The sequence below is a fragment of the Myxocyprinus asiaticus genome, chromosome 46 (genome assembly GCF_019703515.2).
Source record: "Myxocyprinus asiaticus isolate MX2 ecotype Aquarium Trade chromosome 46, UBuf_Myxa_2, whole genome shotgun sequence".
Classification (NCBI taxonomy): domain Eukaryota; kingdom Metazoa; phylum Chordata; class Actinopteri; order Cypriniformes; family Catostomidae; genus Myxocyprinus; species Myxocyprinus asiaticus.
In genome coordinates this window covers 14,447,099-14,466,060 of record NC_059389.1, presented here as the reverse complement: position 1 = coordinate 14,466,060, position 18,962 = coordinate 14,447,099, and the positions used below count along the sequence as shown (strand labels likewise).

General features: G+C 37.2%; 1 protein-coding gene and 1 long non-coding RNA gene across 2 annotated transcripts in view; both read left to right on the top strand.

Annotated features, from left to right (window-relative positions):
* Nucleotides 1-16,915, top strand: part of LOC127436264 (POC1 centriolar protein homolog B-like) — a 68,437-nt gene extending 51,522 nt beyond the window's left edge. The window contains exon 10 of the mRNA XM_051690312.1: nucleotides 16,156-16,915. Coding sequence (XP_051546272.1) covers nucleotides 16,156-16,326 — 171 coding nt within the window. The 3' untranslated portion in view covers nucleotides 16,327-16,915. The remainder of the gene's footprint in view (nucleotides 1-16,155) is intronic.
* Nucleotides 4,373-9,567, top strand: LOC127436273 (uncharacterized). Its single transcript, XR_007896359.1, has 3 exons — nucleotides 4,373-4,515; nucleotides 4,781-4,989; nucleotides 9,183-9,567. It is a non-coding gene; the product is annotated as an uncharacterized LOC127436273 (long non-coding RNA).
* Nucleotides 16,916-18,962: the final 2,047 nt, after the last annotated feature.

Here is an 18,962-nt window from a genome sequence, read left to right as displayed (position 1 = left end):
TCTCCAGTGGGCCACTGAAAGGGCTTTCTGGAGCAACTCTTGTTCCTTGGACACCAGGTTCACAATTTATGAACAATGAAAATATAATAGAAACATGTACATGTGTGCTTGTATAAAAGCAGTTGTTTGTGGATGCTAGCTCAAGCATGTGCCTGCTTGTTTATGGATTTGTGCTCATGCAGGTTCTTGCAAGGCCCATATGGTAAAGTGGTAGCTTGCTCACGAGGCGAGGGAAGGTAAACATTATTTTTAGCCCCCCCACCCCCCCCCCCCAAGACATCAGAAGACTAGTCCTTCCTCCTATTAGCCAGACCTGGTTGGCACAGAATCAGAGCACTGTGAGGAAATTCCCTCTGACCTTCTGCTCTAGGGAAGAACAGATAAAGAGAAAGGGAGTGGGAGGGACATAGATGAGGAATGGAAAATAGGGTTGCTCGTATTTTTGCAGTTACACCTGCGCAGAGAAAACGTGCTCCATTTATTTACGGGAAAGTCTGTTGAGAGGTTCTCTGTTCAACAGATATAGATGGTTTTATGGTGGAAAAAGTGTAAAGATAGGTACACACCTGTTGTGGGTTGGGGATCTTATTGAATTTGAACCTATTTGTAAATGAATTTAGAACAATGCAGCAGAATTGGGTGCTTGTGCATGCTAGTTTTGGCATTAAACCCTCATGCACATCATGAGATCTGTGAATATGATATGCACCAAGACCTTTAAAACCTTCATTACCATACACATCTGTGTTTTAAGGTATTCTTACACCTGGTTCATTGAGAGGGGTGTTTCCCGAAGCAAGGTGCTTTAACCCAATAAGGTTGATTATTTTTGGCTTGTGCATAAAGTTGTTCCAGCCTCGCATGGGAAGAAAGTTTTGAAACTCTCATGGTTGTCTGAAAGCCATTGCAAACATAAAAGCAAACCAACTTAAATGTCACAAGCACCTTCCGACTATAACATGACATCCAGTTCAGTACTGTATCTGCTGAGAAGTCTTAAAAAAAGAAAAAACAATAGAGGGGTAGAAAATGTATGTGAACTTATAACGGATAGGTGCTGTGACTAATCACGATTTTCTTTTTTCTCCATTTTAATCACCTTTTTAACTCTTATGCAGTTTGCTTAAATAATCTTGCAGTGAGACAAATACATTTTTATAGTACAAATATTGCATGTAGTCTTTCATTTAATATGTGGTCAAAATTATTCAAGAATTAGATATAACAACATTAAATACAAACAAAATTAAACTGCTGTCACTGCTTGAAATATCATGTCAACCTCTCAATGACAGTTACAATTACTTTATTTATTATGTGATCTAAAATGAATGTTAATCTATTATCTTACCTAATAATATTTGTATAACTCTAATAATTATCATTCTCATAAATTTAATAGAAATAATTATATGCGTGATAAAAATAGCAAAACATTAAAATGGACTACTGTTATGAATGACCGGATGCTTGAGGATTTAGCTATTTATATTACAGCTGAGGAATTCTTGTAGGAGTTTATGTCTGAAAGGCAATGGAAATTAGGACAACATGAAGAATGAAAAACAACATATTTCAGTATCACTCTGGTTAACACGAACTGTGTAAAGAAGTGTGAAAATGTCCTTAAGAGAGGTATGTGATAAGCTAATAACCTCCCACCCAGATATTTCCCTCCATTGCTTTCCCCCAACACCATCACCACATGTACTTAAAACAAGTCTTTCCTGTCTACTGAAAACCCCCTGTGCTCTTATCTCTAGCTGTGTTTTACTAAGCCCTGTGCCTTTTGAAGTTAACGCCTTCCATGGCCTGTAGCAAATCGTTTGACCCCAAATATGCTGAAGTTTTCTTTGACTGAATAATACAAGGAAACTTATGTTTTTCCTGCAGAGAGATGTCAAGTTCAAAGCACATGGAAGTGTGTTGATTACAACAGCTGCACTTAATAAAATCTTAGAGTATCATAAAAAGAAAAGTATGTTTGTTTTTATTTTAGACCAAAAGGGCTATTGTTGTTGATTCTGCAAATAGTTGTTTTTAAAGCGATTAAAGTGGTTAGTGATATTACTTTACATACTGTTATGTCTGTATTTTTTGTTTTTTAAATTGTGATGTCTAGATAATGGTGTTTTTATTCGCCTGGGAATGCCATCTCTGTGGGACATCACACTAATGTTGACCAGAATTGAGCTGTTCAGTTTGTAGTCCGAAAATCCGGTGTCATGCAATATTCAGTTCCCCCCATGAAACCCTTTCCTCCTTGGACACTTTAGCGATTATATTGGTAAAAGTTATCATGGCCATTCTATTTGGTGCCTGATCAGAAACCCTATATCGCTTGAAGATTTATTTAGTCTTAAACATGGAAAAACATGAATGTTGTGTAAGCCAGGGGTTTCCAAACTGGGGTCCGGGGATCCCCAGGGGGCTGCAAGGCAGTGCTAGGAGGTCCACAAAAATTTCAGGAAAAAGGTGTGAAAAATGTTTACATTATTACTGTTTGTTCTAAAATCATGAGATTATTCAGAATTATTTTATTCTATTGACAGGAAACTGTAAGAAATAAAAACAAATTTACATTTAATTTGATATATTATGAACAAAATATTTTATGGGTTGTATTTCACTATTTTCTGTATATTGCTTTGAAACAATATTTATTGTGAAAAGCGCTATACAAATACATTTGATATGAATTGTCAAAATGTTTATTTTTGGGTTTATACATATAACCTAACTTAATAAAAAGTAACAACATTTTAGATAATATTTAAATAGTTTTTTTTTTTTTTTCAGTATAATGACAAAAGCTACTTATTTAATGTTGCAAGCATGTCTATAATATCACGTTAACTATTTTTTCTCACAAAGGGGGGTTCATCGAAAGGGGTCATCATATCTGGGGGTCCTCAGCATCAAAAAGTTTGTAAACCCCTGGTGTAAGCTATAAGACATCACCAAGCAACAAATGGTCAAATTATACATTTCTATTGTGTTTTCAGTATGCATGCTAACCGATTAGCTTTCTAAGCTAACCTTCCATCATGCATTCCCTACAGTTAGCAAGCTAATTAATAAATTATGCTACAAAGCTAACATTTTCACCCTTACAAAAATCGAGAATTCACTGCAAATTCGCCACTGATCATTTTCACATGCAAATGAGCTTTGCGGGAAACTTGCGGCAAATTGTCCATTGTTGCCAAAGGTTTGCTGGAGGTTCACCACTACCAGTGAAGAGCTGCAAACTTATGGCAAACATTTGCGGCGAATCACAAGCTCGTTTGCATGTGAAAATAATTAGCGTCAAGGTTGCGGCTAGTTTAGATTTTTTGTAAGGGCAGTGAAAATACTTCACATAATTTTATAAAAGAGTTGAATTTCATGCTGTATGGTAAATGGATATGGTAATACTGTATTTCCTGAATGTATTTACATGATCACCTACAACAGAAATTATTAACAGACACTCCTGGCATTACAAACAACTATCTAAGGGAATTATGATTGTATGGGGAGACTAAATATTGCATGACACCGGAAGTCAATTAGCATTTAACAAGTTCCTTATGTACAGTAGCAACTTGTTAGTTGCTAACAGCAGTTTCACAATTAATCTTTGAGATATGAGGAGTGCGATTTATGTTGTAGAGCATAAAATTTCCAGAGGGAACCAATCATGAAGTAGCCTTCTGGGTTAGCCTACTAATTGACATCATGACTGAACAGATATTGCTTTGAGATTTTATGTAATTTGTCATTTTATATGGTTCTCAATTCTGTTTCCAAACACATAGCCTGGTTTTAAAAAAATTAGACAAACATCTCTACGACATGTCTAGTTTCTACCATCTCCTCTCACATCTCGGACTACGAAAATCCTAGTCTAGAAAAAAGGGCCTTTTTCCCGTAATGTCTTGTTAGCTTCTGGTTTTCATAGATATTTGCTTTTTTCTAACTCCTATCCATTCAGCTGCAAAAGGAAATGCGGAAACAGGTTGTCCCTGCTGCTGATAAGGACGTACGGAACTCTCCAACTTCCCCATATGGGACTGGTACCGTATCTGGAAAGAGGTGCTGCTAGGGGTCATTGAAAAAGTTAGAACATCCGTCCTGTCTCCTGACAACCTGTTTGAGAAATCTGACCTTGTCAAAAGTTGTTTACTTTGTATTGTAGAAAAGAGGAACAAAACTCCATATGGGATCATATTTTTCCTGCAAATCGCAGTAAAGGATCGTTAATCTGAATAAAGGAATTGTTTAAAAAAAAATATAGGGATATTGGCCAATACTGTTTTTTACTCCCTGCTGTAAATTCTACATGTGGTGATAATGCTGATTTCTTTAAACAGATCCTTGCCTGTCTTGTTAAAGTTTATGGGGTGATGATGGGGTAGACAGCAACTGGAAGAATGATGCACTTGCCGTGTGTGGCGGGAGCAGTGTTGGGTAGATTACTTCTTAAATGTAATCTGGTACTGATTACAAATTGCACAAGAAAAACTGCAATAGGTAATGTAATCTTTTAAATAACATTTTAGGTAATCTAATCTGATTACTTTTGAATTACTTACACTTAAGTGTATTAAGTACCAATTTAAACTTTTTGGTCAGTCCCATTTTTGAAACATGTTTTTTTTAATTAAAAAATCCTCAATCTAATCAAGTGATTGTTGTAAATCTGGCTACAGACACATGCCGTCCATATGCACCATTACGTATGTGTGCATATGTTCCCATGTGTGTTACTGCATCACAGCCATCTTGTCTGTTTCAGTGTCCATGTGCCTGTCCAGTCATGTGCCACTCAAGACTCCAGACTTCATCTCCACATCTCAATCCTAAAGGCTTTTCCTTAAGCAAGATTTTTAGCCTATTCCCCTGGCAGGTGGAGACGTCTGGGTAATCTTCCTTGCCTACGCCCTTACTTGGGTCTGAATAAGACAGCGTTGTTTGTCAATTCATCCTTAAGGAGTGTATGTGACGGTGAGTGTCATTGTCCTGTGTGGCTCAGCCTTCCATCATGCTTGATTGGATTGCCTGCTTGACAGAATCTTTCACTAGGGTTTGTTGAAAAAGTTAGGTCACTGATTTTCCTTCTGGGCCGCTAATCTGAGCTCCCTTTGACTAGCAGGCTGTTGCAAACACATTCAGTATGTTTACATGCACAGTTACAATCGAGCTATAATCGTGCATTCTGAGATGCTATTCTGCTCACTACAGTTGTGGTTGTCTGAGTTACTGTAGCCTTTCTGTCAGCGCGAACCAGTCTGGCCATTCTACTTTGACCCCTCTCATCAGAAAGGTGTTTCCATCGGCAGAACTGCCGCTCTCTGGATGTTTTTTGTTTTTGGTACCATTCTGAGTAAACTCTAGAGACTGTTGCGCAAGAAAATCCCAGGAGATCAGCAGTTTCAGAAATACTCAAACCAGCCCGCCTGGCACTAAAAATCATGTTACGGTCGAAATCACTGAGATCACATTTTTCCCATTCCGATGGTTGATGTGAACATTAACTGATGCTCCTAAACTGTTTGCATAATTTTATGCAGTACACTGATGCCACACGATTGGCTGATTGGATAATCGCATGAATAAGTAGGTGAACAGGTGTACCGAATAAGTGGTCGGTGAGTGTATTAGTCAGAATTCACAAAAATTGTACAATTTGGATCGGACTGGTAAGATTTTAGTCTGACATTATTTAATAAGACATGATTTTTTTTAGTCCGACTGAAATCATACTTTTAAAGTTCATGTACACATGCTGACTGTTATTACTACAGGCTCACTTGTTCCGGCTGTATGGTTTTATTAACTTTATAATGTATCTGTGAATGAATCTCACAAAGAAATATCCTGATATTTAAACCCCAAAATAAAAATAAAAAAGAAATTATATTTTGCATTAAAAAACGAAGGCTATTTTAGGACCATTAAGATCGTTCTTTGCATTGTAATATTATTTTAAAGACAATTAAAAAACATTTAACCCCCAAACCTTTATTACTTTAATCCAAAAAAAATCTCACTCTCATTACTGTAAAATAATAAGGAAAATAATCCTTTGCAGACTGTATTTTTTTTCTCTCCTTTTTTATTAAAAATAAGCATAAATTTAAAGACAGTATAACAAGTCAAACATGATGTGTACTTACAATTATATTTTACAAATGTACTGTACAATTTAACTGAAGTGCAATGATCCGCTAACGGGACATTTACATTTATTGTGTATGCTGTGCATCCAAATGTGTTATGAATGTTGAAAACTATATATCATTTGAAAGGTCTAAGTGTCCAGCTTCAATATTTCATCACTGTTTCACAATTGGAATGTTACAGTGACAATTCTATAATCATTTGGGACAGGGGTACAAATAAAACAATGCATGAAAAGCTATGCGGGAATTAATCCAACACATGAGTTAACTTCCCATGGCAGGCATCAAGTGCATAACACCCGATTGTAATTTTAGTCCAAAAAGTGAAAAGTCAAGAGGTTATTTTTTACAGTACAGTAATGAGAATTTTTTTTTTTTTTTTTTTTACATTACAGTAGGCCACTTAGAATTTGAATGTCACAATGCAAATCTTAATGAGCCTAAAAATATGCCAAATTTTCTTTATTTTTTTCTTTTTATTTTGGGATGAATTATGACCCCTGACATTTCTTGACTTTTGTAAGATTCACCCCTGTATTTATTAAAGTCATATTAGTCATCTTTCCTTCTTGACTGAAAACATTTAGCTCAGGTCTATCTTAATTGTTTTTGTTCTTCAATGGTCTTACCTTACTGTGTATTATCAGACACTCCATTCTACATTATGAAATGACTGTGTCTCGGTTACCTCAATTTTATAACACACTGTATAAGGAGGATAATACATGCTTAGTCCACTTATGTCATGTCTTCTCCTTGTCTGTAAGCCTTTATGTAAGTGAATGGTCACCATCCCAAACTGATGTGCAGGTGTGTTGTGGGAAGGCCCCACTAATCCCAAAAAGTGCCAGCAAAGCAGTGCCCTAGAGAACAGAGTGTTTTGTGTGTGTGTGTGTGTGTGTGTCTCTCTCTCTCTCTCTCTCTCTATCTCTCTCCCCCCTTGGCTATAATCCTCTCCAGGTGCTCTCCGCCATTCTCAACACTTCTAATCACTCAGATTCTCTTTGGGGGTGGGGCTACCTGCCAACTGCTGTTTTTGTTTTAGATTAGCAGTTTCCCTAAATCTTACTCCCTCGACCGGATGTCCCATAACCATCTGTCACCTCACCTCTCCCAGAACAGTGGGAGACCAGATGAGAGGACAAAAAAGGATGAGATTAGTGAAAGATGCTAGAAAGTGGTTGCATCTGGTATAGAGTCATAATTGTACTGTATGTTTACTATAGGGTGGTACATAGTGGGACTGCATGCTAATGTCCTGCTGTCCTACTGTCTGTGTTATGATTTGGTTAATTGATAGCACAAAACCAAATAGGTCTGTTTACAAAGTGTTACATTTTTGTAATGATTTGTTGGAATGTATGTAGTGTTTTTACACAAGAACAACCCTAAGTTAAAGGATTGTTACAAACCCATATGAATTCCTTGCATGGAACACAAAAGGAGATGCTAAACAAAGTATATTCTTCCCATACAATGAGAGTGAATGGAGATTGAGTCTAACATTCTGCCTAACATCTCCGTTTGTGTTCCACTGAAGAAAGAAATTCATATGAGCCTAAAAATGTGTTTCAAGCAATTACATTGAATTTAACTGTTTTTATTTAAAATATTATTTAATATAACTGAATCAACTTGATTACATTAGGTTACACCAACCAGGGTTATTATAGGTGGAAATTTCTCCTTTAAGTAACAACAGCATGTTTCAGTATGTTTGAGACTGAACTGTTGTGTTGAATACAGTTTAAAGGAATATTCCGGGTTCAATACAAATTAAACTCAATCGACAGCATTTGTGGCATAATGTTGATTACCACAAATATGTATTGCAACTTGTCCCTCCTTAAAAAAATAAAAAAAAGGGTCACAGTGTGGCACTTACAATGGAAGTGAATGATTCAAAAAAACTTTTGATTTCAAAAGTATTGCCACAAGATGTAAACAATATGTGTGTTAACATGATTTTAGAGCGATACAATCACTCACTAAACTTTCCTGTGTAAAGATATCCAATTTTACAACTTTGTTGCAATGTCTATGAAACAGCGTAAACCCTGTAATTGCAAGAAACGATTTAAACAACTTTACTATAGTTGCATATATTTACAAATAATACAAAAGTTCTAAGAGAAAAATTATTGGAAGTGCTTTTGTAAAATTACAAGCTTTACATTTCTCCTTTTTAACCCTCCACTGGCCCTATTCACTTCCATTGAAAGTGCCTCACTGCAACTTCGATTTTCCCTTTTTTTAAAGAGGAGAGAATTTTTATTTTATTGTTATTTTTTGTTAATCAGAATTATGCCAGAAATGCTGTCTATTAAGCTTAAGTTGTATTGAACTCACTATGAAGCATTCACTGAAATATAGTTCAGACACTTCGCCTCCCATTATCTGTTGTGGAAGTGTCACATTTGGTCAGGTGAGCCAGTGTTTGCGCCTAGGTAGTTTTGTGTTAAGCAGGTTAAGAAGCATTTCCTAATCTCTTAAATTGATATTGCGCACAAGACCATGCTGGCAGCCCGCCTGGATGATGGGATGACAGCGTTTTGTACGCAAACCTTCATCCAACAAGCTGGCAAGAGTACGTGACTGTGAGCTAGACAGCACGTGCTCTGTCTCTGTGTTGTTTGCTTGCATGATTCTGTGGTGGGATTAACTGGAAGGATGTTTTTGTCTGTTTATATTGTTTAAAATTGCCATTGTGGTTGGTTTTGACTTTATATTTGAGGTGAATCATGAGAGGTGAGCCTCATTTTGATTCAACAATGAATCTTAAATCACACACTAAGGATGTTTCATTTTATGCAAAAGTGTATGTGCATTGATGCATTGCCCAACTGATCTTTTTTTAAGGAACTAATATGTTGTTTAAGCATGTTCTTGTTCCTTTTGTTTCCTTTTTATAATAGAATGTGCATGGACAAAGTCACTTTCTGGCTAGATCCTCGAAGTTACATTCTGAAGACAGCCTGCAATATCTTACCCTCTGTCCTTTTCACTCTTTTGTAGGTTGTGAAAATGAGACGGTTGCAATTGATTTGGTTGCATCTGGTCTTTTCCTCTTGTTAAACCTACATCCGCTAGACCATGACAGCTTTAACAGACTCACATGCTGACAGTGATTTTGACGAGTGGCACGGACATCCGCAGGTAGTGGGGGTTTGTCTGACTTCAGCCTCTGTAATTATCACAGCTTCTGTTATCCCTCAAGCATGCTGACTGGCAACTAGCATCCAGAAGCTCTTAAAACAAATGCTGTACAGCTAGAATTAAAGAGATAGTTCCCCGCAAATATGCAAATTTTGTCATCATTTATTCACCCTCATGGCATTGTGACTTTCTTTCGAAAAGAAATGTTAGGCCGAATGTTAGCCTCAGTCACCATTCACTTTCATTATATGGAAACAAAGTAAATGGTGACTAAAACTTACTGAACAAATTTAATCTCAGCCAAGAAGTGAATAATGCACTACAGGTTGAGATAACCAAGTGTAAACTCAAGTGAGAAGACTCTGTACTTTTGTATTTGAGTTGAGGATTTATTTAGTCTGGGTATTTAGTATGAGCTGAACACTATGACATCCAGGAATGCAAGTTGTGCCACGCTCTCCTTTTGCGCTAACCATTAAAGGTGCTGTAAGCAATTTTTTAATGAATTAACACACAAGAAACATCCCTATTGTCAGATATCACTGAAATAGTTACCATGAAACCTTAAGTACCTTAAGAGCTGTTTACACAGAACACATATTTGTGTCCATCTGTGCTTTTTTCCCATTGTTTTTCTATGTAAATATGTGCTAGATGGACGTCTTTGACCATTACACCACTCCACGCAGTTTTTTAGCATCTTGCGCAGGAGTGTGGTATTTTTTTAGATGACGTGTCAAATTAAAATGAAACACTTTGAGTTGATTTCTGCCTATCAATCATTCTGCACGTTCAAAGGACTGCCCATATATAGGCAGCAGGAAGCTCAGACAGCTGAGTTGACAATTTGTCGAGAGAATGCTATTTGGCTACCATTGCTTTTGACAGATAACGTCGTAGTCTGTAACAGAAGAGGCTTCCATATTTACTTGATGCTCCAAATGTGATTTAAAAAAATAACCATGTAGGCTTTTGACCCTCACACGGGTCTTCATCAGACTTTTTTGCTATTCATGTGTTCATACAAACTAACATAATGTACAAGGTCAGCATGACTGTTCGGGGTTTGCTTACATCAAATTGCTGTTTTTTTTTTTGTTGTTGTTGTTGTTTATGAGACATTAAAATGTCTCCGGCTTCATTTCTGATTACAATGGTTTTCAAACGTCTGTGTCCATTCATGTCTTTGAGGGTGGGGCTTTGGAAAGAGGGGGTGTGTCTAATTCAACAGCTAAGTCTGGAAGTTACACAATGGTTAACATCGCTTAATGCACTCCACTTTAGAATCTTTTCAGTGCACTAAACTGAGTTGGGCCTGTGGCCCCTGAAGATTGTCTGATCATTTGTCTCAACTGCTTATGACAAAATTAAAATGCCACTAGAGTAACTGTTTTAGGTGGTCTTGATCTGGCTAAATGAAATATCTGATTTTCTCAAAGAGAGAAAACAATGTTCCCATTGAAACAGTGGAACTGCTCATAACCTTGTGGGTGGTCCCGGAGCAAAGTGCCTCAGATATTATTATGTAGCAGGACTGCTTTTTGGATCCTCACACCACAGTGTAGCGTGACCTTTGTGAGAGACTCCCCTTGAAGAAGGATAAAAGAGATGCAGTGAATATGCTAGTGGGGTGGCTAAGACACAGGTGTACCACTTGAGCTCCCCGCCTATCGACCGTCTCCAATGGTTAGGCTATCTAGAATAGCAGCTGCGCTTTGCTTGAGAAACTGTTGAAACTCTTCAAGGGGTGACGCAAGGCTTTGAGTCTGACTTACCTGGCTAAAAATGGGCATGTGTTGGACGAACACTCAGCCTTGGTGGGTGGTCCAGCCTTGTGAGCCGCTTTCCGAGCAGCTTTTAAGTCTTTGTGAAGTGAGACCTGCCACTATTGTGTAATTCTTATTAAAGATGTGTGGACCGGAAAGAACACTCACCAAAAGGTGAGATTAATTTAAGTACATAGCGTTTCAACAAATGGAAGATTATTTAAAGGAATAGCAAGAGTTTGGATTTAAGATAAACATCTGTTTTGAGGAATGCTTACATGCAGATGCAAAAAATACCCTCATAAAAACACAATACATCCAGTGCCCCCAAAAAGTATTTGGACACTAACAAAATATCAAACCAAGTGGCATCCATTTTAACCTTGTGCGACCCCTCATCTACATGCGTGGATGTTGTATTTTGGCTTCGCTATACGCAATGCATAATTTAAATTAATTTAAGCCAACTGAATACTGTTCACAAGACTTTAGACTGTCATTTAAGGGTTAAACTTATGGCACACCTAGACACACGACACAACAACATGACGTTGATTTCCGTGAAGCGTTCTATGGGCGATTTGATGTGTGGCTTAAAAAAATCATTCATTTTTCAAGTATCAGCGCACTGATAAACATGATGTCCACATACGTGGATTCTGGGACATTTTTCCCTCAAAAGTTGAAAAAGCATGTCAGTTATTTTGAGTAACTTTCAACATTAATACATATGTGGGTCATTTTGCTTTATTTTAATATAAATGTTGTTATATGTTATTTTGTTATCACAGTACAATATGGTTCCATTCATTATCATTAGTAAATGCATGCCTATATTCACTGTGCATTTTCACATTTAGAATCAATGGGTTCATCCCAAAGCTGAAAATTTTTGCTTTCAGAGGCTTTATATGGAGTTAGGATGAAAAAAAGGTGCATCTGCTCTGAGACCAGTGCAGACAGACAGCACACTGGAGGTTAAGTAATTCGCTAAATATGCAGCAATGGAGCAAGGGAGCATCCTATAACTCTCTATGAAGCTATCAAAAGTTCAGTTTCAGGCTGCAGATTATGTTTGGATCACTCAACATGTTTGGCAGATATGGGACAATGGTAATCAGTACATAGATTCAGAACTTGTAATGTATAATTGTATTTTAACATGGTTGGCAGTGATTGGATGATGTAGTTCCCAGTGCATTTTGTTCTGAGAAAACGTCTAGCATCACTTTGTTTGCATATGCCACTTGGTTTGATAATGCAATGACATTTAGACATTTTAAAGTGTGGCTTAAGCATCCAAACACTTTTTTGGGACCATTGTAAATTGGCATTTATATGTTACAACACTACCATTATCATGTTTCAAACACATTTGTGCTAAACCAGGAACTGGAAGATTCATACTAGTAACTTCAGAGTGATACAGAGTTGTATTCACTTGTTACAGAGTACAGCACTGGTTCCAGAGAAGAAAGTTGAAATGTACTGGAAGTTAAGTGACTGAATAAATACATTCCTCTATTGCTCTGCAATTTGTCTTTCCATTATGTCTGAGCAAAGACCAATAGGTCGTTGCTGGGACTTGCAAAAGGTTATAAAGTGTTCCCCTCTCAGCCAGCAGTGTAATTACACGCCATCAGCTCCTCAGTCACCATACAAACACATAATAACCTTCATCCTGCTCTCCTTCAATTACCCTCCCCTCTCGCCGCTATTACCCAGGATACCCTGGGGCCCCCTGTCTTCCTCTGTTTACAAATTCCTATCATATTTCAGGATCTGCAGGAGCTCTGTTAAAGGGTCTGAGGAAAGCAGCTGGTTCTGGAATGACGTTTTGCAGAAGGGTCTTTCTCAACAGCTCTCGGATTCATTCATCAAGAATGTATTGAAAAAAGAAAATTTTCTCTCAGTGGAGGAAAGGGCTTGTGGCGGGAGGGCCGACTTAAAAGAAGAAAAGGTCACCCAACAATGCACATTTTGCCATTATTTACTCATCTTGATGTTTTTACAAGCCTGTATGACTTTTTTTTTTTTTCTTCTGTGGAACAAATTTTTTTATTTAGAAAAAAAATAAATAAATAAATAAAAAGAAGGACTTTTGAAAAAGACATTTATAGTACCTTCAATTCCATGGTAACCATGGCTCTTAAGCTCCAAAAATTACAAAAACACCTTAACAGCAGTACATTCGGCTTGTGATATATTGCAAGTCTATTTAATTAATTTCACATAGATTTGTGTGTGAAATTGTTTCTAGAAAGGAAGATTATCAGTGAATATCAACTTACATTTCTATCTTTTTCTTACACAAAGCTAATGTATGGCTTCAGAAAACTTGAAATATAGTGCACAAGTCATATGGACTACTTTTAAGGTGCTTTATTTGTGTGTGTTTTTATTTTTTAAACAGACATGGTCACTATGAACTTTTGTTGTATGGAACAACCTGTGTGAAGATTCTTCAAAATATCTAAGTTTGTGTTCCACAGATGAAAGACAGAAATTTCATTTTTGGGTGAACTATTCCTTAAAGAGGATGGCATGCTGAATGTGTTTTTAAGTCATTGCCATTTTAATTACCTTTTTCTAAAACTGGAATTCCAGAGTACAAAAGTTTAAATGGTGTTAATGAGAAGTGAAGATCTGCTGGTGAAAAGTATCGTTACAATGCCACCACAATGGGCCTTTTTGTTTCATAGTGGTCAAACAATGCACACCCTGTGGGATGATAATGGGTTTATAGTCATGTGCATCCTGATCAATAATGTGTCCTGGACATTTTTACTTGCTTGAGATGGAGGCCTGACTTGTTGATCACATGAATAATGTAGTGGAAGGTAAATCAATCACATTAAAATGCTTTCTTGTGACTTAAAAATTAGTTCACAAATTAAATTAAAATCTGGTCATCATTTACTCACACTCGTATTGTTTTAAACACATTTGACTTCCTTTTTTTCAACTCAAACTGAAAAATTAGGCTGAATGTTAGTCTCAGTCACCATTCACTTTAATAGTATAGTAAAAAAAAAAAAAAAAAGATGCATGAAAGTGAGTACTGACCTTTTTTTGTTTCAAATAAGAATATGGGTTTGGAACAACATGAGGATGAGTAAATAATAAACACATTTTAATTTTTAGGTTAACTAAACCTTTAATGGTTTGTTGATGACTACAAAAGTAGTGTCTCTGTTTCATCTGACCAATTTCTCACAGTACTTCCTGTTGTAGGGCCTGCGTTTGAGGGCCCACCAAGGCTGTTTGTTTACTGCAGTTCACTGGAGAGACCCTCATGGCTCTGCTTCCTGTTTTGATACAGAGAGTGCATTATTGTGCACCACTAAAACCAGCTCAGCCTTGAAACCTCTATTAGATTCCCAGGAGTGTCTTTAAATGTGTCCCTTTCCTTTAGCCTAAGGCAAACCCATTTATTATTCTTCCAAGAGTGCAAACAAGTGTTATTCATATAGACAGAGGGACTCATAAAATTATTATCCAAAACTGTATTAAGTGGTATAAACCTTTTATGAAGTGTAGAGCTGGGTGATGTATCAGATATTCATAAAATATTCTCAATGATTTTGCTGTCGATGTAAAATCAAGCAATACTGTAAATACTGTAATGAGTTTAATGTGTTTTTTATCTGGCACATTACCATTAAAGGTATATTTCACCTAAAAATGAAAATTCTCTCATCATTTACTCATCAACCTTCATCCCATCCCAGATGTGTATGACTTTCTTTCTTCTGCAGAACACAAAGATTTTTAGAAGACAATTGTAGCTCTGTAGGTCTTCACAATGCAAGTGAATGGGTACCAAAACTTTGAAGCTCCAAAAAGCAAATAAAAGCGGCATAAAAGTAATCCATAAGACTCCAATGGTTAAATCCATATCTTCAGAAGCGTAATGATAAGTGTGGGTGAGAAACGGATACATTAAGCCCTTTTTTTTACTATAAATTCCTTTTACTCCTCCCTCCCCGGTAGGTGGCGATTTGTACAAAAATGTTAATTACCAAAAACAAAAGAAGAAGAATATGAAAGTAAAAGTGGAGATTGATAGTAAAAAAGGGCTTAAATATTGATCTGTTTCTCACCCACACTTATCATATAGCTTCTGAAGATAAAGATTTAACCACTGAAGTCATGTTGATTACTTTTATACTACCTTTGTGTTTTTGGGATGGCATGAGGATGAGCAAATGATGAGAGAATTTTCATTTTTGGGTGAACTATCCCTTTAAATTTCCCAAACCTTCCTTGTCTTGCGACTTAAGTGTATTAGAGCATTAAGACAGTTGTTTTAATACCGTTGATTGTTTTGATTTAAACTTCAATATCAAAAACGGTGTTAAGTTTGCAGTTAACACTGTTCATTTTAATGAATTGACTCAAAATTATACATTTGCATCATCACTCAAAAAAGTTCACAAAGTCCCTGTGTGACATTTTACAATTATTTAACCTAGTTTTTGTAAAAACTATGAGTTGTTGTTTATTATGCCTATTGAGGTATTATTATGCATTGTTATATTGGTGCATGTTACTATAGAAATTTATTTTGCCCTCTAGATTCAATTTTCAGGGGTATTTTTACCTTTAAGAGGGCATATTTTCAAATCATATAAAAATAAATCACGTCACCATCCTTTTATATCAAATACTTACATTTAATTAATTCTGTAACATGAATTTTCAATCTGTAGTGTGGAAAAACTTTATTATTTTACACTTGATTTTTACTGTATTTTACTTCTTGCATCAAACATATTCTTGGACTCTATTTTGCTACAATGGTTGTCAGAGCACATTTACATTTTACATTTATTAATTTGGCAGACGCTTTTATCCAAAGCCACTTACAAAAGAGGAATACATAAGCAAATCATCTTAAGGAGACAGTGGTACAAAAAGTGCCGTATACTGGGGTACCTCAGGGATCAGTGCTTGGGCCACTTCTCTTCTCTATATACACAACATCACTGGGACCCATCATTCAAGCACATGGTTTCTCTTACCACTGTTACGCTGATGACACGCAACTCTACTTGTCTTTCCAGCCCAACGACACCACAGTGACTGCTCGAATATCTGCCTGCCTGGCGGACATCTCGGCCTGGATGAAGGAGCACCACCTGCAACTCAACCCAGCCAAGACTGAACTCCTGTCTTTCCAGCCAACCCTGCTGTTGAACACATCATCACCATGCAGCTGGGTGCAATTACAGTAACACCTTCCAAATCGGTCAGAAATCTAGGGGTAACCATCGACAGCAGACTAAATTTCACAGACCACATCTCAAAGACCGCAAGATCATGTAGATTTACACTCTACAATATCAGGAAGATAAGACCCTTCCTCTCTGAACATGCCACACAACTTCTTGTTCAGTCACTTGTCATAACTAGACTGGACTACTGTAACGCTCTCATTGCAGGCCTCCCTGCATGTGCAACTAGACCCCTCCAAATGATCCAGAATGCAGCAACACGTCTGGTCTTTAATGAACCAAAGAGAGCACATGTTACACCACTCCTTGTCTCTCTCCACTGGCTACCGGTTGATGCACGTATCAAATTCAATTTCAAATTCAAAGATGCTGGCATACAGAACAGTCACTGGGTCTGCTCCAGCATACCTAAAATCATTTATGCAGAGCTACGCGCCCACTAGAAGTCTGCGGTCGGCTAAGGAACGTCGCCTTGTTGTACCAACACAAAGAGGCACCAAAACACTTTCCCGGACTTTCAGCTTCATCATACCACGTTGGTGGAACGACCTTCCCAACTCCATCCGTGAAGCTGACTCACTCTCTGTCTTCAAAAAACAACTAAAAACACGTCTTTTCCATGAGCACTTAACCAGTCATTTAAAAAAAAACAACAAAAAAAAACATTTCTGTTGCACTTTATTCTATTTAGAATACTATTATGATGCTAGTGATACTTTGTAATACAGCACTTTTTATACCACTGTCTCCTAAGATGATTCGCTTATGTTTTCCTCTCTTGTAAGTCGCTTTGGATAAAAGCGTCTGCCAAATGAATAAATGTAAATGTAAATGTATTACAAAGTTTCACTAGCATCAGAATAGTAGTATTCAAGACAGATTGAAGTGTTAGTGTTAGTGATTGGTTAAGTGCGTATGGAAAAATATGTGTTTTTAGTCGTTTTTTGAAGACAGAAAGTGAGTCAGCTTCACGGATGGAGCTGGGAAGGTCATTCCACCAGTGTGGTACGATGAAACCGAAAGTCCGGGAAAGTGTTTTGGTGCATCTTTGTTTTGGTACAAGGCGCCGTTCCTTAGCCGACCACAGGCTTCTGTTGGGAATGTAGCTCTGCAGAAATGATTTTAGGTATGCTGGAGCAGACCCAGTGACTGTTCTGTATGAAAATACATAAATATCAAAATATACTTCTTTTTTTTTTTTTAGCTTTTAAGTATATTGCCCAGTCCTAATATGTAGTATAACGAACAGTGATATAATAGCTGAAATCTAATACATTAGTGATGAATAAGACTGAATTTAATACATATAAATGTAGTCATGGTGTATGAGAACTGCTGCTTCAACTTGTCCTGCAGATTTTGCACTGTATTTTTGTATTGAATATTTGAACTATCACTTTGAATAACTGTCACCTGCATTTAACAGCTCCACACAAACTTTGTTTACAGACATTCTTTACATTTCTGCTGCCCGTATATGTGCTCGCACCAAAACCCCAGAAGAAATCAGCACACAAAGAGGTACAATAGTAAGTCAACAGCGAGAAAGGAAGTAAACATCCAGAGAACAGGAAGCTCCCTGTACAGGGAAGGGGAGGAGGTGGGTGTAGCAGTTAGTTTAGAAAAAGACAAACCCTGGTGGTACACAACATAACCAGATTAAACGTTCATCCCATGAGCACCGCAAGCCACCCATCCCCAGAACCAAGTTGAGATATGCAATGGTGGCAGGGGGTCAACAGAGACCCTGTTGCAAGGCAGAGACTTGGAATGATGGAGCCGACAGATAAAAGCGGAGCTGGCATTGTCTAAACCTTACTGACTAGAGGACCTACCACAGGAGGGTGTTCCCAACCAAAGAACTGTGTGATATCAAGTCACTTTTTTCCCTAAACCGCAAGCCTACACACACACTATCCTGAAAGCAGCCCAATGCAGGCATTTGAATGTATACAAAACACAGCCTTATTCTATTTTGTTACACAAGAAATTCATAGATGACTGCAAATGGTTTGTAGTATGCATCTGGGCAAATGAATATACCAACAAAGTTGAGGACTTTTGTATCTTCTTTCCACAGGGCTATTTTGTGCTGTGTTTGCATTTGTGTTTGACAGAAGATCTCATTTGTGTTGTGATAATAGCAGGAAGAGCCAAGCTGTTATCAGTCTGCAAGCTGGCTGTCGGAGCCGGATGACCCACATGGTGTGTCTGTTTGAAGGATAGTCAAACTTTAACTGTAGTGTCAGTGCCTATCCATTTTTGTTTAAAATATGAGTGATGATGCCAGTGACACTATAAAATACATTTTAAAACAGCTGCATTTAATCTCAACAAACTTGACAGACTTTTGTGAAAAAGGAACTGTCATCCAGTTAAACTGAGATATCTGGTGGCAGAGATGTAGAAGTTTCTTACCAACAATCATGGAAAACCTGGAAAAAGAAATTCATTTTAAAACTGTCTTTTCCAGGCCTGAAGAAGTGGACATTTCTATTTTCAATATACATTTTTGTAGTTATACTCTACAATAAAATATTTAATTAGCTGGATATTGCCGATCACAAATCAGCCTGAATCAAAATGATTTGGATAAAATCCTCATCCAGTAATCACAAACAACTGGAAAAGTCATG